This window comes from Neophocaena asiaeorientalis, unplaced genomic scaffold (genome assembly GCF_003031525.2).
Source record: "Neophocaena asiaeorientalis asiaeorientalis breed wild unplaced genomic scaffold, Neophocaena_asiaeorientalis_V1.1 scaffold105, whole genome shotgun sequence".
In the NCBI taxonomy this organism is placed as follows: Eukaryota; Metazoa; Chordata; class Mammalia; order Artiodactyla; family Phocoenidae; genus Neophocaena; species Neophocaena asiaeorientalis.
Window position 1 is genome coordinate 1,081,467 of NW_020172162.1, and position 27,324 is coordinate 1,108,790.

The window sequence follows — 27,324 nt, forward strand, 5'->3', positions numbered from 1 at the left end:
CAGAGAGGCAAAGGGTAACAGGAGAGAGATTAAGCTCACAGAGCAGCACGTAGTAAGGTCAGTCCTTGAACAGAAAATCAAACTGACATGATGAATGTAATTCATAATCAGAGAGAACACTTTTAATTCTCAACCTTCTAAGATATTTTCCCATTCTGTATTTATGTAGTTTTGTTCTCCTTTTATCTTTTCCTATGGTATTAAGTAGCCAGTGTTCTCCTTTTATCTTTTCCTATGGTATTAAGTAGCCAGTGTTCTCCTTTTATCTTTTCTATGGTATTAAGTAGCCAGTGGCCACTTTTTTGCGCTTCTTATTTTAAACTGCACACAGGCAGAAAGGTTTCCTGGGAGACAAAGATGATGGCAATGTTATAAAAGAGCTTAAGTGAAATTATTTAGTTCTCCAGACAGGCAATTTAGTGGTCTCCTAATAAATAAAAAATTAATGTACAGTAAAATACTGATAAAGCTCCCTGACTTTAAGGTAAAAATGATTCAAATTATAACAGAAAGACCTGAGGTTATCAAAAGGGATATCAATTTCAGCAATACAACATTAACGATTTTGTTTATTTATTTATTTTTTTTTCTGTTTTTTTGCAATACGCGGGCCTCTCACGGTTGTGGCCTTTCCCTTTGCGGAGCACAGGCCCCAGACGCGCTGGCTCAGTGGCCATGGCTCACGGGCCCAGCCACTCCGCAGCATGTGGGATCCTCCAGGACCGGGGCACGAACCCGTGTCCACTGCATCGGCAGGCGGACTCTCAACCACTGCGCCACCGGGGAAGCCCAACATTAACGATTTTGTAACACTGGATTTAGTTTTCAGTTGCCAGCTATTCAGGTTTAACTCACCTACTATTTCAGTTAACTAGTGTATTTAGCATTTAACTTGAATGTTAATTATTCTTCTCCTTAGTTTAAACAGGGAAACAAAAATGGGGGAGCAGTAAGGAAACAAGCAAGAAAAAGATCCTAGGTGGCAGTCACGGTCACCAACTGGGCATATGCCCCCTGGAATTTTCAGTCATCCACCTGCAAAATTAAACACATCTCCCATGAGAGGCACACCTCTTCATGTTTTCTTTGATGTAAGGCCTCTTTTCTGATTATGAATCGGGTTTTACAGAAAACAAGTCAAAATCAAGATCTGTATTTGGAGCAGCTTCAATACTGAAGATAAATTATTTTTAGGGCATCTTCAATCTATTTTAATCCACTACCTAAAACCACTGTATAGTGATTCCAAATATTCCCCTTTCAGTCAAAAAACAAAAGGATAAAGAAGGCATACTTGAGAGCCCACCATATGCCAGGAACCCTGCTAGGCCCTTTTCTATGCATTTTCATTATTCCTCACAATTCCTCATGAAGTAGGTATCACTGCCTCATTTGTAGTTGTGGAAATATTAAGAGAAAAGGATAACTTTCCCAAGGTCACCAATTATTTAGAGGTGGAGCTGAGATTAAAATTCACATCTGATTTGAAAGTCTTAAGGTTACTGTCTCAATGTACTCAACTGTAATTAATAAGAACTCCTTAAAAAATTTTAATGATTATGATATCCATCTGCTATGTCTCCCGTTATAAACCAAATATACTTAGTGTCTTCAAAAGTTAAACTCGCACACAGTACTTGTTTTTTTAATCAGTTATAATCATATTATTAAGTCATAATGAAGCAGCAATCAGTTAAAAAAACGAAAAGACCCAAGATCTCTCTAATCTTGACCTACACAATTGACTTTTGAACCCATGGATGGAAACTGATTTCCAGTTCATCTTCCTAGTACTGGTCAGTCATTGCAAACGTTGAGAGCTTTCAGAATCCCACGACCACCATCCAAAAGAAGAGCTCCTCTGAGGTTTATGTTACCCATGAGTTTAATACTAATAAAGCAATAATTTAAAAAAGGTTACAGGACCAGCGTTACACCCAGAATCTAGCAGCTATCACTGGGAACACTCTCCAAACTGATCCTAACCCATCTGTGTGCAACTCAACAGCTTAAATTCACCTACCGTACTCACTTAAACTCTGCTTTCTTGTCAACAGTATATTATGTATTTTTCTGAATGACGCAATGAACTCCACATACTGGTCAGTTTAGTAACCTTCTTATAAAATGACATCAGGTTAGTATCATAACACTTATTTGCTCTATTGTCTTCCATGTGGTTCTCCACGAGCTCACTGGGGTGGTCTTTTTGTTACTTCAACTTGTCTAGGCTGATGTCCTGAGTTAATGGATCAAACTTTAATCTAGGTGTGACCGTGAAGGTATTCTATGGATATGATTAGAGACCATAATCAGTTGACTTTGACTAAAGGAGATTATCCTAGATAATCTAGGTAGGCCTGAGCCTTCCAGCAGAGCTGAGGCTTCCACGAATAAGAAGAAATTCCACTTGTGGACGGCAGCCTGCCCTTCCTAATGGCCTGCCCTACTGGTTTCAGACTTACTTAGCCAGCCCCATAATCATGTAAGCCAATTCCTTGCAGTAAGTCTCTTAATAGGTATATCCTACAGGTTCTGCTTCTCTGGTTAAACCTTGAAGATACTTTCACAAACCATCAATATTTCACAAACGAAAAACACCCAGAAATACCTTTAGTAAGAAAGATGTAGCTCCTATGCAACTCAGAGATACAGTCCCAAATAAATTTATAGATTTACACACAGCTCTAGTCAAACATAGCTGGATTTTGTTCAGATCATGGCAAAATAATCTTAAAGTTCCTCTGTAAGAATTTTTAAAGAAAGAGAGAAAAGGAGAACAATTTGGACAAGAAGAACTGCTAACGTTTACTGAGTGCTTACTCTGTGCTGGGCTCTTCCTCTAAGCTACACAAAACCATCTAAGAAACAGAAAAGACAATGGTCACATAAGCTAAGGAAACACCAAGTCAGGAAGGGAGGCCAGGACCTGGCTTATGTGGTAAATAATGCCTTCCAATCTGAATGCATCATAGCCAGTGGGTTTCCTGATGTACTTGGGAGGAGCGGCGGATTCTGCGTCCTCTTTATCCCACCATCTGGACTCCTCCCCGGCCACTAGGACTTCTTAGATGCTTCCCTGTTTTTCTCTCATGCACCTCTAGTGCACCTGTGCACCTCTGTACTGCCTTCCTTCTGGAATCCCAATCTCTGGGTATCACACCCTCTTCTCTAATTCCTCACGAGTGCTGAAAAAGTGGTGGGGGGGGAGAGGTAGTGAAAAAAAAAAAAGGTAAGGACCAAGAGGTGAGGGAGAAAACAGAGGCACCAGCACTTGCTAAGTCTCATTCAAAGTAATACCATCTATTAAGCAGTTCAGTATATGAATAGGTGGATGAAACTGTTTAATTTCCTCCAGCTGCAGAGAAGACAATTTGTGCACCTTTTAAAAACTAGCTTACCTAATAATTTAAAGATATAATGAAGTAATAAAGACAAAATGAAAGCGGCACTCTCTGGAGGAAGAACACTGTAACTGAAATTTTTAATAAACTGGAGAAAGGCCAAGTCCCTTCCACCATCCCAGACCCACAGAGGAACACTGGGCAGGACAGCAGCACAGTAACTGCTGTTCGCTTTTTCAGATTTGACCTTCCACGCTCAGCTCTATGCAGACCTAGACTTGCAACTCAAGTGAGCGATTCTCGGGCGGTGGTGTGCTCCTCTCAGAGAATGTGAAAACTGATGCGGTGGATCCAATTTTCTTGAGATCAAAATGGGTGTACCTTTTTTTTTTTTTTCCAAACAGAAAAAAAAAATGTAGCTTTATTCAATGGATATATATTTAATATTAGAAGAGAGATGCCTTCATCCTGCTGTATGTGTGAATGGTGCTCTGTAACAGCTAAGAATGTTAGGATACAGACCTTGCTCAGAGAAGTTTAAAAATGATGCAGCGTCCAATCAATAATTTAAAAAAGGTAGGGCTTCCCTGGTGGCACAGTGGTTGAGAGTCCGCCTGACGATGCAGGGGACGCGGGTTCGTGCCCCGGTCCGCGAGGATCCCACATGTCGTGGAGCGGCTGGGCCCAAGAGCCATGGCCGCTGAGCCTGCGCGTCCGGAGCCTGTGCTCCGCAACGGGAGAGGCCACAACAGTGAGAGGCCCGCGTACCGCAAAAAAAAAAAAAAAAAGGTATATATTTTCTGATCATAATGTAATATAGATTAGATACTAATAATGAGGTAATCTAATCAACAATTAGAAATGTGCTCAATATTGTATATTTTGAAAATTTGTGGCAACTATCTCTAAAATATATTTATTTTACATTAAGCAGACCATGGGGTAATGGTATCCTTGTCTGAGTGTTAGTGTATCCCTGAGAGAGTTTTGGGGTCTGAGAATTTTCAGCATAGTAAATAGTGCAGCTGAAAAGCTTTAATGCTTGATGATGGTGCTAGTATGATAATAAATGTTGGAAGAAAACAACATTTAAGATGAGCCACGTCTAGAACTTGTAACTGGCTGGTCCTATGCTTACTATCTTGATACATAGGGTTTCAGGAAGCAAAATCAGGCTGACATTGTACGTGTGTTCAGTACTGAGCAGTTGTCCTGTGATCATCTGTTTTTTTTTTTTTTTTTTTTTTTATTCATCTTTTTGTGCATCAAAATTTTAGACTATTTGGGTCCTTTGAGGGAAGATGAAAACACGGGAGTTAGTTATTTTTTTTAAGGTAAAAAACTACTACGCTAAGTGAAAGATTCCCATAGTATGCACATATTTCTGGGGAAGAAGTCTCAGGATTCATAGAATTTGGGGAAAAAAAGAATTCCTTATGAGTATCAGAATTTATGGGAAAAAAAATTGGACATCTTTTAACCCAATAAATGGTCACTGGTGTCCTCTTTCCTGTGACAGTTTGCACGATTACATCTAGACAGTCATAATGCTTTACAGACCAAAGGGTCAGTTTTCCCCAAACACTCTTCATGTGCAATGTGGACAGGAAACTTTCACACTCATAAGCATACAAAAAATATGGTTAGCCTCAATCTACAGAGAAAATGCTAAAGCCAACGAAGAGCTTCATTCAATTTCTTTTCATTTTAAGGAATAATATCGAAAGAAAAAATCATGAACTGAGATGACATGGTTAAATGGAAGAAGGTTTCTTGGGAAATCAATTAGAAGACCAACTAATTGCTTTTTAATGGAGCTTCCTGGAGTAAGCATCCATGTTTGAAAGACAGCTTACCGGTGATGCCACTGGGTTCCTGCTGGAGGTCACAATACCAGAGTCGGTTTACGGGATCACACCCCTCCCTTATCGACAACAAGACGTAGCGACCGTCGTCAGATAACTATGAAGGGAACAAAAACAGCACACGGGGCTGATTAGAATATATTTTTTCGTGAGAACACTGTCAAATATTAAGTAAAAAAGAAAGGTTCACCGCAAATGCAGTATCTTTACCCCAAACAGTTGGATTGGATAAGAAAGTTATCGGAAGAAAAGGTGAACATCAATTTTTTAACTTATTTCACTGTTAATCACAGTTTAACAAAACACAGTGAAATATTTCAGTTGAAAATATTTATATATAACTGAATGTCATGACTCAGTGTGACTTTTACTTAAAGTCTATTCTTTATAGTCAATAATATTGTAATAATTTTGTATGGTGACAGATGGTTACTGGACTTGTCACGGTGATCGTCTGTAACGCATTTGTTGGATCGCTATGTTATGCACCTGAAACTAACACAATATTCTATGTCAGTTACACTTAAATTTTTTTAAAGTTAAAAAAAAATAAAGTCTTTTCTTTAACTGAAAAATACATGCAATCTGTCATTTTGAATATAAATGTCCCTGAATTTGAAATTTTCTCACAGGTTACACATTTTAAAAGCTGTTCTAAATGAGTAAGAATTAGCAAAATGGGCACAGATGCACAAACGTTCATTTGTGGTTCACACTGGTCACATTAGCAAGCTTCTACTGAACAACTAAACAACTTTTGATGCGTATCTTTAGTCCCCTATATATCACAAGGCAGCAGAGATAAAAGACCTGTGCTTCAGTGGATTTCTTTTAAAATATTAAACAGGAGAACCTTAAGTAGTAAAAAGAATCCTGATAAAAAACGAATGCAACAAATAATACATTATGGTTTTGAGTTGTCAAAATTGATATAAGTAGTATCAGACTATTATATATATCCTTTTGCAACTTTTTCCATTCAATTTAAAAAATTAATCTATGTTGATACATGTATATTTGCTTCACTTATTTTAACTGCTGTAAAATATTCCAATCTAGGAATACATCACAACTAATTGATCCATTTTCCTACCACATAATTAGATTATTTCCATTTTCTTCCTTTGTGGTTTTTGTCCTTATTACAAGCAATACTTTAAAAGATTTCTGAACATGTTTATCGTGGCCTCATATACATGTTTCCCGGGGTACATAACTACAAGTAAAACTGCTCAGTGGTATGATATGCACATACTCAACTTTACTAGATGTTGCCAAATTATTTTCCTAACTGGTTGTATTGACTTACACTCACATATCGGCTGTCCTGTTTTCCACATCCTACACTGAAGGTGAATTTTATGTGTCATCTTGGCTAGGCCACAGGACCTATATATTTGGTTTATTCTAGATGTTTCTGTGAAGGTGTTTTTTTTTGGATGAGGTTAACGTTTAAATTGGTGGACTCTGAGTAAAGCTGACTACTCTCCATAATGTGGGTCAATCTCAACCAATCAGTTGAAGGCCTTCATAGAAAAAGACTGACCTCCCCTGGCCAGAAAGAATTCTGCCAGCACATGGCCCTCGGACTCAAGCTGAAACTCCTCCCTGGGTTTCCAGCCTGTCAGCCTACCCTGTAGATTTTGAAAGTGTCAAGCCCCTACAATCATGTTAGCCAATTCCTTTAAACAAGTTTCTCTCTCTATATATATATTATATATACATATATTCCATTGGTTCTGTTTCTCTGGAGAACCCTGACAAATGCACTTACCAACAACTGCTATTCCTTCATTTATTCATTCAATAAATAGCTTCTAAGCAGCTAATATGTGCAAGACATTTTCCTAGATGCTAAAGATAAATCAGTGAATAAATCAAGGGGGAAAAGTTACACCCTAGTGGAGGAGACATGTCCATAAATATGGAGTAACGTAGTCTATTATAAAATGCTAAATGCTGTACAGAACATGAACAGGTCTGGGTAAGGGAGGCAGGATGTGTGGGGAGGGACTGCAGTTTTAAATATGGCAGTCAAGGAAGGCTTCATAAGAAGGTGTCTTGCCAACTGATGGGAACATGCTGTACAGCACAGGGAACTCTACCTAAATGGGAGGGTAGTCCGAAAGGGAGGGGATATCTGTATGCGTATGGCTGATTCATTTTGTTGTGCAGTGGAGGCCAATACAACATTGTAAAGCAACCATACTCCAATAAAAACTTAAAAAAAAAAAAGGGTGTCTTTCCACTGTCTTCTGACTTGCATTGTTTCAGATGAGAAGTCATTCATGTTTTTCTCCCTATGTACAATGTAATGTGTTTTCCTACCTGGCTGCTTTTAAATTTTTCTTATTATCTTTGGTCTTCTATGAAGTGATTATAATGGGCTTTGCTGTAGTAGCCTCTCTCAGATTTGTTGAGCTTCTTGAATCTGTAGGTTTGTCTATTTTACCGAATTCATCACATTTTTGGCTGTTTTTTTCCTCGTATGAATTTTGTGTCCCCTCACCCCTACCCTAGGACTTCAAATACATAATGTTAGATCACTTAGTATTGTTCTACAGTTCGGTGAGACTGTGTTCATTTTTGTTTCAGTTTTTTTCTGTGGCTTAGTTTCAACTTGCTGTCTTCAAATTCAGGTATTTTCTTTTATAGTATCTAAACTGCTATTAAACACATGCAGAGAATTTTTCGATTCAGATAGTTTATTTTTCATCTCCAGAAGAATATTTGGTTGTTTTTATGTTTCCTATTTCTTTGTTCATTTATAATTCATTAACATTTCCTAAAATCCTTTAAAAATTATTTTCATAATTGCTTTCAAAAAGTCTATGTCTGCTAATTGTACTTACCTGTAATTTCTAGATCTGTTTTATTGACTAGTTTTTCTCCTGGTTATAAGTCATATTTTCCTGCTTCTTTACATATTGAGGGCTTTTTTTAAATTGGATTTTGAACACTTTTAATGCTATTTGGGTTTGCTATTTTTTTTTTTTTTTTTTGATCTTTCTTTAAAATGTTTTGAGGAAGTTAATTTGGTGGATCAGCGTGATCCATCTAAGATTTATTTTCAAACTTTGCTGGGGAAGGTCTACAGCGCTCCTGCAAAGGCATGGATGGCCTTTCTGGGCTCTCTGCTGAATACCCTGGGTGTTCACAAGGCCCTTCTACTTTAACGGTTAGAATGTGAAGGTCTCCCAGACTTGTTAAACCTCTGGTAGTTAACAGCTTGCAAGTCGCTGGTGGTTGTTCTCAGCTTGAATCATGGAGCCTCATCCTATGCATGCACGGCTCAATAGTCAGCCTAAGATGCAGAGGAATGCCAAGAAGATTTCTGGGACCCTTAGGGGGTGGTCCCCCCTTCGGGCACCGTGCCTGCAAATTCCAGTGGCTTCAGTCTTCCTGAATTCCAATCTTTGGAGCCTTAGTTCAGTGAGACTGTAATATTCTGGGGGCTCCTCCTTCTTGTGCCAGAGTTCAGAAAATTCCTCCAGGCAGAAAGCTGGGGCAATCATATGACATCGCTTTCACGCACCACAGTCGTATGACATCTGCAGGCCAATATCGGCAAACGGATGCTCTGTCTACTTTGCATAGTTTTCTAGCTGTTTACGGCAGGAGGGTTAGTCCAGTATCAGTTACACATCATGGCCAGAAGCAAAAACTTGTCGTTATACTTTTATTTGTTTAACTCATTTTTAATTCTTTATTGGATAATTACAATTTTAGGGTATAGTATTATGTGTGTTTAAAATACAGAGATATAAGAATTAAGAATGTAATATAAAACTAATTAAAAAGATAATATTTATGATTAATAAAAAACGTAACAACGATTTAGTTTCTTTTGTCATATTACATAGTAGGCTATTTTTAGGGTTTTACTTACTAGCAGCATCGAGTTTTTAGGCTTGGAGGAATTAGATTCCAGTTCTTCAGAAATGCCCATCCACTTTCTATCAGCAGATTTGTTTTGGTAAACCAGCTGTCTGTCAATCGGGCTCTCTGCATTTGTAAACTCGTCACAATAGCTGTGTGTGTCTACAACATCCAGTATGTTTAAGAACTTGGCAGCACACTGGACGTGAAACATCTCTTTCTCAGAACAATTATTTTAAAGCACAGAGGTAATTTGTATTTGTGAAATAGAAGTGGGATTCCAACTAAGTACAGTTTTATAAAAGATTCTAGAAAAGTCCCGTTTAATTTGGCTGTTCTTTCTTTTTTTTTTTTTTTTTTTTTTTTTTTGGTTGTATGCGGGAGAGGTTGTGGCCTCTCCCGTTGCGGAGCACAGGCTCCGGATGCGCAGGCCCTGCGGCCATGGCTCACGGGCCCAGCCGCTCTGCGGCATGTGGGATCTTCACGGACCGGGGCACGAACCCGTGTCCCCTGCATCGGCAGGTGGACTCTCAACCACTGCGCCACCAGGGAAGCCCTGGCTGTTCTTTCTTGGTGACATTTTTTCTGAGTTCTGAAGTTGTCTCCTTTACAAAAAATGAATATTTTGCTGTATGAGTTCTGGTCACAAACTACACGTGACACTGAACTACTCAGGTGTACTCTCTTCATCTCTTTCCAGGCTTCTTCTAGTCTTTTCAAAGACTGTCAAATGGTTTTGGAGAAACTGCATATACATTTATGATTTCCATGTATTATTTTCTCCATTCTCATCCTCAATGTATTTCCAAAAATTACCTATCATTACATTTTAAGTGGGTTTCTTAAAAATGAACATCTGGCTTGACGGAGTTTAAAAATTCAGTCTAAGAACCCATATTTCGTCTTTATTAATTGTTACTGCTTCCACATCTTAATTTTGAACATTCTAGTCACCTTGCTTTTCCCTTCTCCTTTTCTCTTTACACTGTATTAATATAAATTTCTTTATAAACTTTTTCCCTTCATTGACCGCACTGGGAGTTATATACTCTATTTCTAGTCTTTTATACATTTTCCTTAAGCTTTTCATATACATAGCTAATAAACCAGTGTCTAGAAATTCAGTTCCACCTCATTTTTAAACCATCCTATACTAAGAATATCATTAGCAACCTCACAATTATAACTCTATTAAATGTAATGGAAAGCAGCCTCATTAATAATACTTCATACTTTTGTCCTTTAAATAAAGACAGACTCTTTATAGCTTAGTGCTCAGAGTCATGCTACATCAATCATAAATGATGGCTAATTCAGTTGCAGTGATTCAGCCAACAGGATAGGGCAGTAAAACACTGCAAGAACCACACCAAACCTTCGATGACAGCTGTCTCGAGCACATCTAATGAGTTTTTCTCAGTATTTCTGCCTGCACCAAATGGTTGCAGTTTATATTTAATCTAAGGCAGGAAGTCCCAAGGGAATTGCTGTTGGCATGCCAATTAAGTCAGTCTTTTTCTCTGTAACTCTTTTCATCACAGCCCAGAGATATTCCATAGCCACTGAACAAATCTGCTAACCTGCAAACAACTCTGAATTTCAAATGCTCAAGGTCTCAAATTTCAAAATCATTTATAAGTCACTGTTGCCCTAAAATATATAGTTCAGAAATATACCTTTGTCCACTAAAATGTAATCAGTAACAATGTATATTCAACCACGGCCTCACATTCAGACTATTTCAAGACAATTTAAAAAACGAATTTTGGGAATCACTGGGAGGGGAAGACAAAAATGATGATGAGGAGGCTTAAATCTTAACAAAAGAAAGTGACTTTCCTGAAATCCAGATAAAAGGAAGATAGAAAAGCAGGAGAGCCAAGGGTCTCTTCAGGCCTTCATGAACAGTATAAATTCCAGTTCACAAAACATTGTTCTTCTTTAAACAATAAGACATAGGCTAGAAAAACCGTGTTCTCTAGAAGCAATCTCATTGAAAAGCACTGACTTTTCACAACAGGGTTGCAATAATGCTAGACTGACCAATTATGAAATTTGTAATTCTTAAATCACAGCTTCCTTTTACTTTATGCCTATATTAAACAAATCTTCCTTAAGTCAAAATGATTTTATTTCATGAAATCTCCCTTTTATGTAAATAAATATTAACAGAAACAAAATTCTAAGAACTACTGTAAATAGAATATTGACACTTGCTGATATTAAGTCCACTGATTGCATTTCAAACAATACCAACAGGATGAAAGTTAAAACTCTTTACCATTCTTACTACTGACAATTTTTTTAAAAAGTATTTCCCTTTAGACACAAGTTACTTTGACAATCTAATTGTGTGAAGTCATTTGCTGAATTACATTTAGAGTACTGCTTAAATATCTTTAGAAAATGTTAATTAAGGGAGACAGGAATAACATCTGTATTGATAGAAGTATCTGGAAAGAGAAAAAATTCAAATGTACCAAGAATGTGGTATTCACTGATAGGCTACATAAAATTTGAAATCTGCTGGTACTTAGCTATTCATTATCCATAACCAGATAAAAAACAAAGCCAAAAGCCATCCTCCCTTGCTCCTGGGGTAGATGAAGTTGGAGATAAAACTGTCACAAAAGGTGGCTGGTTTTAAACAGGAGAATCTGCCGCCAGCCAACTTTCCATCTCCTTTACCAGAGACACAATTTAACATGTGCCACCAAACACAGCCGTCCACTCTCTGGGGGAGTCAGAGCTGAGGCTGTTTATTCGACCAACGTTTACTGAGAATCTGCTGCAGCTGGACCAGGTTCTGGAACACACAGATCAACAGGACAGGGCATTCAAGACCTTATGCTGAGGTGGGAGAGTTAGACACTCAGACACACACACGAAGTTATACTGTAAACATTCATAGTGAGAAATACAAAGAATTGACGTGAGTGCCAGAGAGGAGCACCTAACAGGGAAGCGAGTTGGGAGGAAGAGTGAGATCTGAGAAGGCTCTTCCCTGGCGGTTCAGAGGTTCACACTCCACGCTTCCACTGCAGGGGGCGTGGGTTGGATCCCTGGTTGGGGGACTAGGATCCTGCGTGCTGTCCTGCACAGCCAAAATAAATAACTAAATTTAAAAAATTCATTTGAGAAGGCTCTTGGGAATGGATGGTCCCTAACTGATTTTTAAAAGGGAAGCAGAATTCCTCTAAAAGTGATTGCTTGACTCTTTCCATTCTTATAGCTGCTATGCTGGCATAGGTATCTGGTTCAGAGGGCTATGTCTAACACACACTCAAGCTACACAGACACTCATGCTCAAGTATACACCTCACCGACAAGACAGCGCGAGTAGCGGACACTGGGGTCTGCTGAAGCGCGCGCTCCCCCAGCTGCCGGGCACCGGGAGCAGGCAGCTCTCAGCTAAGCACCTTGGGGCCTTGTCCTCCCCGGTAAAGAGAGCCACCCCTCCCAAGGTCACACATTCTCTTTGGTTCATCCCATGTGCAATGACTGATTAATGCATAAAGGTATAAAGGCCCAGGCCCCTCACCCCTAGTTAGGAAAAGTTGAAGGGCTAACCCAGCTCAAGAGCTCCCTGGAGGACCGGCTGAGGCCCTTGTCATGATTTCATTCAACTTGTCCCCCTTCTGCCTTCTCTCCCCAGCACAGGCGAAGGTTTTGAAAGCGCCCCCGTTGACCTTCTGGAGGCTGCTCCCCAGGGAACCTGACCTGTGACGGCATGCAAGGCATCATGCCACCTGGTTTCTCATCTTGGCGTATTTTACGCTAACTGAAGGAAATCTTTTTAAGTGGTGGTTTCTAGTTTTGAAGAGGGGCACCCCAAAACGGCTGCCATGTGCATTTACAGTTATCAAAAGGTAGGGCATAAGGTATGGGGTTATCAGACTTTATACTTTCATTAAAGAAGCCACATTAGTTCACTGAGCAATTTTACCTGTGCGTATTGCGGTATTAAGCCTCCCTGGGACGGTAATATTTACCAGGGAAACCTTTGACAGACATCATGCAAACTATTCGACTTCGACAGTGTATATATTTTATACTTTATTCTGTTAAGATTCACATGTGCTGTTCCAACACACACATGACTCAGCACGTTCAGGAATGTAACCCTCACAAACCCAGAAACCATCAAACACGAAATTTAGAGATAAGAAGCAACCAGAGCAAATCTCTGGGGAATCTACTCCCAAATAATATGCTTTTATGAAATTTCTTCTGTTAATGCCTCATGTAGGTGTGACCATGATCCATTCAGACCAGCGTCTGGGTCCAGCTGCACCGTGTTCACAAGAGGTCACTGGCTCCACCATCAGCTCATTGGAGGCTTTTTAAAAAAATATGAATTGACAAATAAGTGTGAAACAGAACATACGTTCTATGTTGATAGAACATAAATAATAAATATGTTGATAACAGTAATTTCTCTAGAGAATGGGATCTTTGTATGTGATTCTATTTATTTTTTTAAATTTAATTTATTTATTTATGATTATTATTTTTTGGCTGCGTTGGGTCTTTGTTGCTGCACTCGGGCTTTCTCTAGTTGCGGTGAGCAGGGGCTACTCTTCATTGCAGTGTGCAGGCTTCTCGTTGTGGTGGCTTCTCTTGTGGAGCACAGGCTCTAGGCTCACGGGCTTCAGTAGTTGTGGCACATGGGCTCAGTAGTTGTGGCTCGCGGGCTCTAGAGCACAGGCTCAGTAGTTGTGGCGCACAGGCTTAGTTGCCCTGCGGCATGTGGGATCTTCCCGGACTAGGGCTTGAACCCATGTCCCCTGCATTGGCAGGTGGATTCTTAACCACTGTGCCACCAGGGAAGTCCCTTGTATGTTATTTTAAACAATAAATGTATTTATTATTACTAGCATAAAAATTTTAAAGTAGATGAATCTGGCTATTTTTAGTCTCAACACTATGTAGTAAAAACAGGTGGGCTTTCCAGCTGACCTGAATAAGCTAGCTTTTCTTCATGCATCTCATATTGAGAAAATTAACAGAAGATCACTTTATTAAAGTTTTAAATTCTCAACCATTTAACTATCTAAAAAGTTGTCTTTCAAAACGTTGCGACCCATAACTAATATTTACATATACATAGAATACGTGGACTTTCATCAAACTTATCCTTTTCAAAAGAAAAGCTCATAAGCTGTTTTATGCTAGAGCTACTAGACTCCATGGTTACATGGTCTTGTGTTAACAACCAAAGCTTCACGAACATGAAATTTCTTTAATATATATAATTTTTTCCACTTAGAATCCAACAAGAAGAGGGTGGCTAAAGTCTTTTCGTAATTTGAAAGTACATGCACTTCTTCAAATCGAGGAAACTACTTTCTTTTATATATTATGACAAAATAATTCATTGTGTGTATAAAATAGTATACTAAAAAGCAGTGAGACTTAAAGTTGCCTGGGAAATTAACAAAAGGTGTGAAAATGGATTTTAATAGCTTTGAGAGTTAATCATTTTCCTCTCAGAGCAGGAAACTCTTATCAGTTTTATCTCACAGACTCTTGTGGATTCCTTTCATAACAGTTGTGAATCATGACAACATCTCTTTACTAAGTATGTTTCCAAAACATAATCTAGGAAAACTTTTAAATGTCAAACTAATCACCTACAGTGATGGCTTTTCATTTATGGGGCTCATTATGGATTTGTAATAAAAACAGGAGACTGTCAGGAGCAGAAGCACGGGATAGTCTAAGCAATACGATGTGCACTGACATAAACATTTCTAATAGGTAGTCCTTAAATCAGCTCTCCCAATACTGTGTGCTACTACAGCAATGCGCGAGAAAGGACATCAACCCCAGTACTCTATGATGTGTTGCTTGGTATGCCAGAAACAGATATACCAGAAAATTCTAGGAAAAGAAAACCCATTCAAAGTAAAAGTAGTAACAGAGGTCTCGACATGCTATAGCCACTCTTGTTTCTCATCTACCTGATTGTTTCTCCGGCACATAAGCTCGGTTATTTCAGAATCGACTGTTTGTTTTCTTTTTTCCCCCACTGAGCAGTTAAGAGGGGTAGCTGAGAAAAGTGACTGACCAGCAAATCCAACTTCAACCACAAAACCAACCCTCTCCTATCAGGAGCTGTTTTATGAATTCAGAGCAGCGCTACCCGCAGCCTTGCTCACATCCAGGTCTTTAGTTCGGCTTCCTGACTTTCTGCCTTCCCCACCAGGCTCTGAGATGTCCCTGCGTGCCCATCAGCCTGATGGAGATTATCACTTCATGCAGTGCTGGTGAAAGAGAGGACGTGGGCCGTGAGCCTCGGACACACACAGTCCAGGGAGGAGTCCCCCTGGGACTGATATAAGGACTGCCACTCCTGTGATGAACAGAAGGAATCAGCCTCCAGGAGCCAGTGAAAGTGCAGGACCCCCTGGGACAGCACGGTGAAGGGTCACCAATCAGAAGACATGCTGGCAGCCTCAGGTTCAAGTACCGAAGTTAAGGTCAAGAGGACAACGGTGTCTTTAGAATGAAACACAAACTGAACGTGGTGGGAATTCTGTCATGGGCCCCCAAGCCTCTATGTATGACTTAAAAATGTTTATATAGGGCTTCCCTGGTGGCGCAGTGGTCGAGAGTCCGCCTGCTGATGCAGGGGACCCGGGTTCGTGCCCCGAGCCTGTGCTCCGCAACGGGAGAGGCCACAACAGTGACAGGCCCGCGTACCACACACACAAAAAAATGTTTATATAAAATAGTTTACTACAGCCAAAACATCAGGGCCAGAGCCTGCCCATCTCTGCTCCTGAGTACCACCTGGCCCCGGCACAGTGGTGGACCCAAGGTAATAAGGGCTTCCAGGTATTTGGGGAGTAAACGCATGAACTGTGCTGACCAGGAAGAGGGCTGCCGAACAGTACCGCTCAAGCGGAAACCATCCAACAAGAAAGGGGCAGGTGAGGCAGAGTTTCCTGAGGAACATCTGACTTTACTCTGTATGCTCTGTAAGGCAACGCTGGATGCACCAGCGTCTGTCTACAGGGTCTTTGTGTGTGTGAACCTCAGCAGGGGAAGGGGGAGTACAGATATTTACATTCTGAGTGCCCACCATGAGTCAAGCATTAGGTAATGTTCATATATATGAAATATACATAAATGTGTACAAGTTCATATATATATGTAATATACGTAAATGTGTACCCACAGTTGACCCTTGAACAACTTGGGTCCACTTACACACAGATTTTTTTTCAGTAGGAAATGCTACAGGTCCAGAATTGGTTGAACCTGTGGATGTGGAATAGTGGACACGGAGGAACCGCATATATAAAGGGATGATAAGTTATAAGCACCCCTAACCCCTGCATTGTTCAAGAGTCAGCTGTATATACATATTTTAATTACTAGGGAACACAGTGAACATATAAAGATGGTTTACGGGGATATGTGATACCTGTTAAGATCAAGATTACCTTTGTACAATAAAATTAGGTTCTCAATGTAGGATTCAGCTAGATAATCACAAAGAGGCTGGGCATTTTCTTCTTAAGCCTTTCTCAAGGGACTTGATACATTTTCAGAATCTATACTCTAGAGCACCCTCTGCTGGGAAAAGTGCCTCAACATGCTTGCTTTGTGGGGTTTTTTTCCTCCAAACGCTCTACAAGTCACCCGTGTCCCCTGCATAGGCAGGCGGACTATTAACCACTGCGCCAACCAGGGAAGCCCTACGAGTCACTTTAAAATAGACTTTTTTTTGTCCAAAAGAACCTTCTAAAACATGATTATTTCTATCCTCCCACAATCCTGCCCTCCACGTGAAACCTCACAGTCTATCTTACATAATAAGTGACATCACTGTGCCTCCAAGTCAAATGCCAGGTATGTGTTTCATGTTACCCCCAGGGTCACAGCAGCTGGAGGTGCAGGAGGGACCAAGGGCAGGAGGCCCTGGGCTGGCAGGTGAGGGCAGTGGTGAACACTGCCTGCACGTCCAGGATGGAGCGACCCATGGACGTGGCTTCCCCTGGAACAAGAGGCACCAGGAAGGTAGCTGGACTCCAGTCATCTGGAAAGGAGCCTGCTGAAAAAGGATGGAAAAGGGGGTGCCAGAGAGGCATGAACCTCAAGGGAATCCTGCTGGGAGCAGAAGCTGGGAGCGGAAGGGAGGACGATGCAAAAGGTCCACACGAGGGAACGACAAAGTACACAGGTTCCCAGAATCGAGGGGATCTCACTGCAAAAGGATCACAAAGAGCTGGTACCTAGAAACCCCTCATGACCGCAAGCTGCCAGGAGACATATGGACAAACAGCTCCGGAAGAGCAAAAACCCTGTTCCCCTTCTCCAACTCCTCCCCCTGCACGGCTACTGTAGAAACTAAAACACGATGAATGGCTGAGGGGAGGGAACAGGCAATCTTGTGACTGCTCAGAATGGCCACTCCCCTGCCCCCGCCACCGCCGCCCCCCGCAAAACTTAAATTCTGACGTTTCAGTCTGACCATCCGCCAGTTGCCTCCTGCCCCTTTATATTCCCTCCTTCCTGTTCCCATCCCCCAATTCTCAAGCAACCACTGATCTGCTTTGTGCCATTATAGACTACTTTGCATTTTCTAGAGTGTAATATAAATGGAATCAAATACTGTGTACTCTTTCCTTTCTAGCTTCTTTCACAGAGCATAATTACTCTGAGATTCATCCCTCTTGTTCAGTGTATCAATAGTTCATTCCCATAGTGGTGCAGCCACTATGGAAAACAGTATGAAAGTTCCTCAAAAAAACTAAAAACAGGATTGCCTTATGATCCAGCAATCACACTCCTGGCCATATAGTCAGACAAAACTAGAATCTGAAAAGATACATGCACCCCAATGTTCATAGCAGCGCTATTTACAATAGCCAAGACATGGAAGCAACCTAAATGTCTGACAGATGAATGGCTAAAGATGTGGTGTATATATACAATGTAATATTATTCAACCTTAACAAAGAATGAAATAATGCCATTTGCAGCTACATGGATGGACCTAGTGATTATCCTACTAAGTGAAGTCAAAAAGAGAAAGACAAATACCATATGATATCACTTATATGTGGAATCTAAAACATGACACAAATGAAATTTTCTACAAAACAGAAACAGATTATAGACCTAGAGAACAGACTTGTGGCTGCCAAGGGGAAGGGAGGGGAGGGGAGGAATGGATTGGGAGTTTGGGATTAGCATATGCAAACTATTATATATGTACATATAACTGAATCATTTTTGCTGTACACCAGAAACTAACACACCATTGTAAATCAACTATACTTCAATAAAATAAACTTAAAAAAAAAAGTTAATTCCTTTTTATTGCTGACTAGTGTTCCATCATAGGGATGCACCACAGTTTATTCACTCATGCACTTGTTAATGGATACTTGGGGTGTGTCCAGTTTGGGGCTATCATGAACAAAGCCACTATGACTACTCGTGTCCAAGTCTAGGGTACAAACATTACCTACCCCACCTGCTAGTCCCCCACGTGCTCACGAAACCTGAGCTGGGGAGAGGGAAGAAGCAAGTAAGTTGGAGAGTTGATATTTTGTTTTGAGCTGCAATGGACCTTTAGTAACAGTTCAAATACTCTAAAGTGTCCAGAAAGCTATGGGTTCTGCCGGGTGGATGCTGTCCTAGGCCACAGTGGGGAAACTAAATCTGCTTCGTGATAGTAACTTGACGGGCGGCTCAAGGCAAGAAGGACCTGTCCATGTAGGAAGGCAGAGGAGGTATCTGTGAAGGAAGGAGATGAGTCACGAGGAGATAGCATCTAGGATATAAAGCGCAGTCCTCGGTGAACCTGGACTGCAGCAGCCAAAAGGGAGGAGGAGGGCAGCGCACCAAAGAAATTCAGAGACATCCACTCACTCAGCCACACCCACAAAGCCCAAGCCTCCAGGGTCTATGAAATGCTGTGATAAATCCTCCATCCACAGACTGAAAAAGGCGCTGAAGGAAACTTAGGTAAACAGACTTGGAGAGATGATGTGACTTGCCCAAGGTCACACAGACAGGACTAGAATTAAATCTCCTGATTCGTGCTCTAGTACACCCCCATCATGATGGTGCTGGCCCTCCATTCAGAGACACTGTTGAGTGAGTGTATTCACGAAATACCAGATTCAAAATGACGATCCTAAAAGCAACCACTTGAAAAATAAAAGCAACAACCGCAGCACGTGCATTTGCTGTGCGGTTATGATCAGGACTACTGCTTTTCTCTAAGGTGTGGGTCACTAAATAAAGCCCGTTAGGAAACCGTCTGCTTCACTTCCAGTGAACGCCCTGAGCGCTCATTCGTACACCAGGCATGGGTGCTTCTGGTCCAGCCAGCTGACAGCCCACCAGCTTCTTGGACCCCCATGGGCTTTATCACACTTCCTTGACAGGTACAAGAAATTCGTACATCACGACTTTTTGCGTGACCTAGGTTTTTCTGACTTGGAACTGCATCAACTTCAGGGCATACCTGAGGCTTCTGAAGGCTCAGAACTATAGCACCCGTGTTTAAGTGACAAAGTTGCTCTTCCACATAGCGAGAAGGTCCTCTCAACGGAACCTGCCCACCTAACCCTGGGCACTGGAAGGGTGACGTCTAACAAGTCCCCCTAAGCAGCTGGAATACAGCTTAATAAAATCTATACCCAGTCTTTGTCTACTAAGCCTGCTGGTTTGCTTACAGACTTCCTCTGCATAATTTGCTCATCAGGGCCCTGATCTAGTATAAAGCTCCTTAGGACTCACTGTACACATCCCATTAGCTTTTTTTTTTTTAACAACTTCACTTATTGCCTCTGTGCAATACAGATGCACCTCTTCATTTACTGCCGTTCTGTACACGGTCCTTCCTGCTGTGTTTGTACAACTTCTTACCTTTTGACGAGGGAGGCAGAGTGCTGGAGGTTAAGAAGATACAGGCTGTGGGTCTAACACACCCAGCAGGCAGTTCCAGCCATGGACCTGCAAGTTAATCATCCTCACAGGTACTTTACTTTGTCCATGCAATGGAATGATCACCGCCCTCCCATGGTTATGGTAAAGATATTAGACAAGTCACATAGAGTGAATATCTACTGAGTGAATGGTGAAAGGATCATCCAAGCTATTTAAATTTGCTTTTCTTTTCAGTTGCCTAGTAGCAGAATTGAGTATACATACATATATATATATATATATATATATAAGCCGCTCCGCAGCACGTGGGATCTTCCCGGACCGGGACACGAACCCGTGTCCCCTACATCAGCAGGCAGACTCTCAACCACTGCGCCGCCAGGGAAGCCCAGAATATACATATATTTTAAATGCATATAAGGTATGTTTCCACTGTATTTTAAAAAACTGGCGGCTCATAGCAGCATTATTCACAATGATGCTGTGGAAACACCCCAAGTGTCCATTGACGGATGACTGGATAAACAAAATGTATATGCACACAATGGAATATTATTCAATTTTTAAAAGGAAGGGAATTCTGACACATGGTACAACGTGGAAATAAACCTTGAAGATGTCATGCTAAGTGAAATAGTCACAAAAGGACAAATACTATATAATGACATTTACATGAGGTACCTAGAACAGTCAAATACAGAGACAGAAAGTAGAATGTGGTTACCAGGAACTGGGTGGAAGAGGGGATGCAGTTATCACTTAACGGGTTCAGAGCTTCAGTTTCTCAAGATGAAAAAAGTTCTGGAGACAGATGGGGGTGATGCTCGTACAATAATGTGAACGTACTTAATGCCACTGAACTCTATAAATGATTAAACTCATAAACTTTATGTTGACGATTAAAGGGATACGTTTTATGTTAGCTATATTTTACCATGATTTTAAGAAGTAAAAAGAAAAAAAAGAAACTAGCTGTTTCAACCAAATGCTAATGAAGAGATGTGAGCAACTAGTTACATGCGTATTCTACTGTGAAGCTTGTTTCCTTCTGGACTAATATGCTAAAATACATCAGTTATTCTAGCACTTATTTTCAGTTGTATTTCATTTTATCAACCATATAATTTTACCTTGATTAAAACAGGTCTGCTGTAATGTTTCCCCATCAACATCTCTCCCCCCAAAAAGGTGAAAAGAAACACATGACCTAACATTACAAAATGTTTTTGGTAGCATATTTACCTCCCTAATTGCTTCACTCAGATCAAGGTAAAAATGTGTATTATTTTATAAATAAATACCTACTATCTGCAGAATGCAGAAGCCTTAGGTATGAGAAGTTGGACTAAGAAGAAAACTTAGTAGAAACAATCTACAAATAAAGTCAGAAAAGCCATTAAAAACGAATGTGAGAAAATTGACAACAGTAACTACATAAGAAATGCTTGTAGGGTAAGGAAGAAGTATGAAAAAAGGGCACAGTTTCAAACAGGCAATAATATGCAAGTCTTATAAATTCACTTTTAACATACTGCATTAAAGTCTGGCAAACCTCTTCTATTAAGGGCCAGAAAGTAAATATTTTCAGCTTTCAGGGCCTCCTTCTGTGGCAACTAGTCAAGTCTGCTCTGGCAACTTGAAAGCAGCCACAGACAAGTAAACAAATGGGCGTGACTGTGCTCCAGCAAAACCCAATCTACAAAAGCAGGCAGCTGGCCAGATTTCGGCTGAGGGCAGTAGGCTGCCAACTATGGTTCCAGAGAATCAAAATAAATAAAAGGACAATTTGGAATAAGGTGTATTAACGCACGTGGACTAAAAAACCGTGGATTCATATTCTATCCCCCAATGAATCAGACCCACGCACAGAAGTTCAAATCTAAAATACCCCTTTCTTACCAAAGTTCTAATTGTATCCCCGAGAAGGGGTAAGAGGCTCAATGAGCTACAAAGTTTCTAGTGGATTCCTCATTCCCACTAAAATGGGATGATAGTCCACCTATATGAAAACATTCAGAATGCTTTTCTTTCTTAAAAAAAAAAAAAAAAATATATATATATATCTTAGTACCCAGAAATGAGCTAACAAGAGTCCAATTCTTTCTCTAAGCACCTCTAAGTTATTTCACAGGCGATTTGCAAGATACAGGATAAAATCTGGGACAGTAACTACAAAGACATATCACTTCAACAGAGGTTGGTTATTATCAAGACCCCTAAGGAATGTATGAACCACCTATGAGATGCATAAATATCCAAAGGATACATATTTTAATGTAAAAACAAGAGAAGAAGAGGCATGAAGAGCACAGTTGTGTAAAAAAGAAACACACACACACTCTCTCTCCCCCTACATTCTCACCTGTGTATACAAAGAAAAGTTTGGGAAGGAAACTCTCCTCACCTCTGAGAATCAGGATTCCAAGTTTTGAAATGTTCATGTTTTACTTTACGTTATTTTGTACTTTTACAATTTTACCATAAGCATGTATTACTTTTAGTATTAAGATTTTTACGTTGAGATTACAGTTAAAAAGATTTTTCGCCTTCATTATTAAGAGTCCATTTGAGTACTAATATTTTTAACAAAAGAATATTCACTCAAAGGACTTCCACCATCTGGAAAGATCGCCACATAAGAAGAATATTTATATACACAATCCAAGAGAGATGGTGTTTGTGGGTAAAATCTCACGGTAGAACAATACCTCAGCTCCACCCATCCACTTAGGCTCATCAGGAAACTCAGCACACAAGATATCTTCTGACTGATCAGTCCCCAAGACGTGGTAGCAGAGCTTTTGGTGGAGATTGGTGGATGTTTCTGTGCCTAAAGGAATTAACAACATACACTGAAATGCAGCTGACAATTTTAAGAAAATCTATTCCTCCCATACTGTACAATGCTAGAAATATTTAAAAAGCTAAGTGTCTGGTTGCGGGACTGTAGGACACAAGGTTAATATACAAAAGTTAATCACTTTCCTATATACTAACAATGAACAAGTGGAATTTGAAATTAAAAACAGTACCATTTACGTTAGCAGCCCCCAAAATGAAATACTTAGGTATAAATCTAAGAAAATATGTATAAGGTCTATAGGAGAACTACAAAACTGATGAAAGAAATCAAAGAATAACTAAATAAATGGAAAGATATACTCAATATATTATGGACAGAAATACTCAATATTGTCAGGATGACAGTTCTTTTCAAGTTAGCCTACAGATGCAATGCAATCCCAATCAAAATCCCAGCAAGTTATTTTGTGGATATGGACAAACTGATCCTAAAGTTTATGTGGAGAAGCAAAAAACCCAGAAGAGCCAACACAATACTGAAGGAAGAAAACAAAGGTGGACAACTGATACTGCCTGGCTTCAAGATTTATTATAAATAATCAAGACAGTGTGGTATTAGCAAAATAGACAAATGGATCAAGGGAACAGAGTAGAGAGCCCAGAAACAGACCCACATAAATACAGTCAGCTGATCTTTGATAAAGGAACAAAGGCAATACGACGTAGAAAAGACAGTCTTTTCAACAAATGGTTCTGGAACAACTGGGCAACCCCATGCAAAAGATGAATCAAGACACAGACCTTATACACTTCACAAAAATTAACCCAAAATGGATCACAGACCTAAAAATGTAAATGCAATTATAAAACTCCTAGAAGATAACACAGGAGAAAATCTAGATGACCTGGGATTTGGTGATGACTTTTTAGATACAACACTGAAAGCATAATCCATGAAAGAAATAACGGATAAGCCAAACTTCATTACAATTAAACCCTTCGGCTCCACGAAAAGACACTGTCAAGAGAATGTCAAGACAAGCAAATATTTGATAAAGGACTGTTATCCAAAATATACAAAGAATTTTTAAAACTCAACAATAAGAAAGTGAAGAATCAAATTAAAAACATGGGCCAGAGACCTTAACAGATCTTAACCTCACCGAAGAAGAAATACGAATGGAAAATAAGCACGTGAAAAGATGCCCCTCAGCATATGTCATCAAGGAACTGCAAATTAAAACAATGAGATACCACTACACACTTATTAGAATGGCCGAAACCCAGAACACTCAAAACACCAAATGCTGGCCAAGATGTGGAACAACAGGAACTCTCATTCATTGCTGGTGGGAGTGCAAATGGTACAGCCACTTTGGAAGACAGTTTGGCAGGTTCTTACAAAGCTAAACATACCGTTATGATATAGGAACTGTGCTCCTTGGTATTTACCCAAATGAGTTGAAAACTGACATCCACACAAAAACCTGTACACGGATGTTAACAGCAGCTTTACTCATAATTGCCAAAACTTGGAAGCAACCAAGATGTCCTTCAGAGGTGAACGGATAAACAAACTATAGTACATCTAGACAATGGAATATTATTTAATGCTGAAATAATGTTTTTTAGTGTTTTTATCAAGCCATAAAAACACATGGAAAAAACTTAAATGCACATCATTAAGTGAAAGAAGCCAATCTGAAAGGCTATATACTGTATGATTCCAACGAACATGACATTCTGGAAAAGGCAAAACTATAGAGATAGTAAAAAAGATCAGTGGTTGCCAGGGGCTGGCAGGGGAGGGAAGGATGCATAGGTGGAACACAGGATTATTAAGGCAGTGAAAACACTCTTTGATACTACAATAGTAGATATATATCATTATATGTTTGCCCAAACCCATGGAATGTACACCACCACAAATGAACTCTAATGTAAACTGTGGATTTGGGGTGATTATGATGTGTCCGTGCAGGCTCATCTACTGTACCCTCTGATGGGGATGCTGGTAATGGGGGAGGCCATGCATGTGTGAGGGGCGGAGGGTATATGGGAAATCTTGGTACCTTATGCTCAGTTTTGCTGTGAACCTGAAACTGCTCTAAAAGAGTAAATCTATTAAAAGAAAAAGAGAGAGGGCTTCCCTGGTGGCGCAGTGGTTGAGAGTCCACCTGCCGAGAAAGAAAAAGAGAGAGTTAAGTATCAGTTGGGTATCACCCTGGAAATAACCACATATATTTGCTGATTTTGGAGGCTGATTTTCTTCAGGACAATGAAGAAAAAAAGGAAGATAATACCATAACATTAAAAAAAAAAAGCTTAACTTGGTGATTTTCCATGGGTTTTCCAGGAACACTGGTAACAAGCACATAGCCAGATTTGCTTAGCCTCGTTCGTAAGTCCTCCACCACACAACCTGAAAGGCTGTTGAGGTCTTCCGAACAAAAGGACAGCAAAATTACAGCTGGGAGAAGATGCTGGCTCTCTTAAATCAACCACAATTACTAATTATTACTATTTCTGGGGCTTCCCTGGTGGCACAGTGGTTGGGAGTCCGCCTGCCGATACAGGGGACACGGGTTCGTGCCCCGGTCCGGGAAGATCCCGCATGCCGCGGTGTGGCTGGGCCCGTGAGCCACGGCCGCTGAGCCTGCGCGTCCGGAGCCTGTACTCCGCGACAGGAGAGGCCAAAACAGTGGGAGGCCCGCGGACCGCAAAAAAAAAAAGAAAGAAAAAGAGAGAGTTAAGTATCAGTTGGGTATCACCCTGGAAATAACCACATATATTTGCTGATTTTGGAGGCTGATTTTCTTCAGGACAATGAAGAAAAAAAGGAAGATAATACCATAACATTAAAAAAAAAAAGCTTAACTTGGTGATTTTCCATGGGTTTTCCAGGAACACTGGTAACAAGCACATAGCCAGATTTGCTTAGCCTCGTTCGTAAGTCCTCCACCACACAACCTGAAAGGCTGTTGAGGTCTTCCGAACAAAAGGACAGCAAAATTACAGCTGGGAGAAGATGCTGGCTCTCTTAAATCAACCACAATTACTAATTATTACTATTTCTGGGGCTTCCCTGGTGGCACAGTGGTTGGGAGTCCGCCTGCCGATACAGGGGACACGGGTTCGTGCCCCGGTCCGGGAAGATCCCGCATGCCGCGGTGTGGCTGGGCCCGTGAGCCACGGCCGCTAAGCCTGCGCGTCCGGAGCCTGTACTCCGCGACAGGAGAGGCCAAAACAGTGGGAGGCCCGCGTACCGCAAAAAAAAAAAAAAATGATATTACTATTTCTGTGGAAATTAAGGCTAAATAATAATTTCCATGTTTTTCACAAGTTAACTTAATAACACTGTTCTCTAACAAGAAATGGCCAGTTATATACTTTTTTGGTCTCCTAGAACTTGGAAACAGCCCACACTTTCTAACTCAGCAGCACTCTTCATACAGGCAGCTAATTCAGTGTACAGAGCAGAGAGGTCTTTCTTTAGCCAACATCCCTGAATACAAAGCCTACTCTTAGCTCCTCTTGTAGCTCATTGGTGAATGAAGAAAAAGGTACTACAGTAATCTAATCAAAGGCAGCAAAAGCTATTGATAAATGCAGCTGAAAGAGATGAAAAGTATTATAGCCTTATTCCCAATTCAATCGGGGGGAAAAGAGAATAGAAAGCCTATCTAAAGATGACAAAGATACAGCAATTCATGATAAGGGGACAGCATGTGCAGGAGAAAGCACTGGACTAGCCGTGCTTCCTGCCAGCTCTAGGCCCGGCAACAAGTAACTGAGACTCTGCACCCCAGCTCCAAAACTCCAGCAAAGGGATGGTAACCCACCTGTAAAGATCAAGACAACATGAAAATGCTGTACACCACATGGAAATATGGAGTAGCGTAAAGAAGATGATGTCGACAGCTTGTACCAGCAAGGTACAAGCTACAGGGCCCTTCCTGCCTGGGAAGGTGAGAGGTGAAGGAAGAAAGAGGGACCACTTGCACACAATAGGATCTTTGTGCAACTGAAGCGGAGAACAAAGGTGTGTCCTGGTAGTTAACGAGGACAAAAGTGTCAAGACAAGTGTGACCGACAGGTGACCTGTAACTTCTGAGCAGAGAAAGAGATGTGATTCCTGCAAAATTTTATCATCACTCAACATCATTAAATAAGTTGGTTTTGTTAAAAAAAAAAAAAAATCCATCTTCTCCATGATCCCCTTGGGAGAAAGAATGCATATGTGAAGAATGGACGGCAACAAAAATGGCCCCAATTTTTCACAGTTCCCTGTATCTCTCTCCCAACCCCTTGAATAGCAGTTGGTCCTGTGACTTGCTTTGGCCCAAAGAATGCAGTGAAATGATGTCCCAGTAGCAAGCCCAGGCATCAAAGAGGTCGTGCCTTTCAGCTCTCCCCCTTGGAATCCTGCAGAGCTGCCATGTGAACAAGCCTGGACTGGCCGGCTAGAGAATGAGAGACCACATGGAGCAGAAGGGACGCCCCAGACACGTGAAAATGTC

The 27,324-nt window shown here is 40.6% G+C and overlaps 1 protein-coding gene across 1 annotated transcript in view; it reads right to left on the reverse strand.

Moving 5' to 3' along the window:
- PREP (prolyl endopeptidase) overlaps positions 1 to 27,324 on the reverse strand; it is a 187,548-nt gene that overhangs the window by 88,023 nt on the left and 72,201 nt on the right. Inside the window, exons 7-8 of the mRNA XM_024755306.1 lie at positions 22,711 to 22,832; positions 5,201 to 5,306 (exon numbers count right to left, since the gene is read on the reverse strand). Of these exons, the coding sequence (XP_024611074.1) occupies positions 5,201 to 5,306; positions 22,711 to 22,832 (228 nt within the window). The remainder of the gene's footprint in view (positions 1 to 5,200; positions 5,307 to 22,710; positions 22,833 to 27,324) is intronic.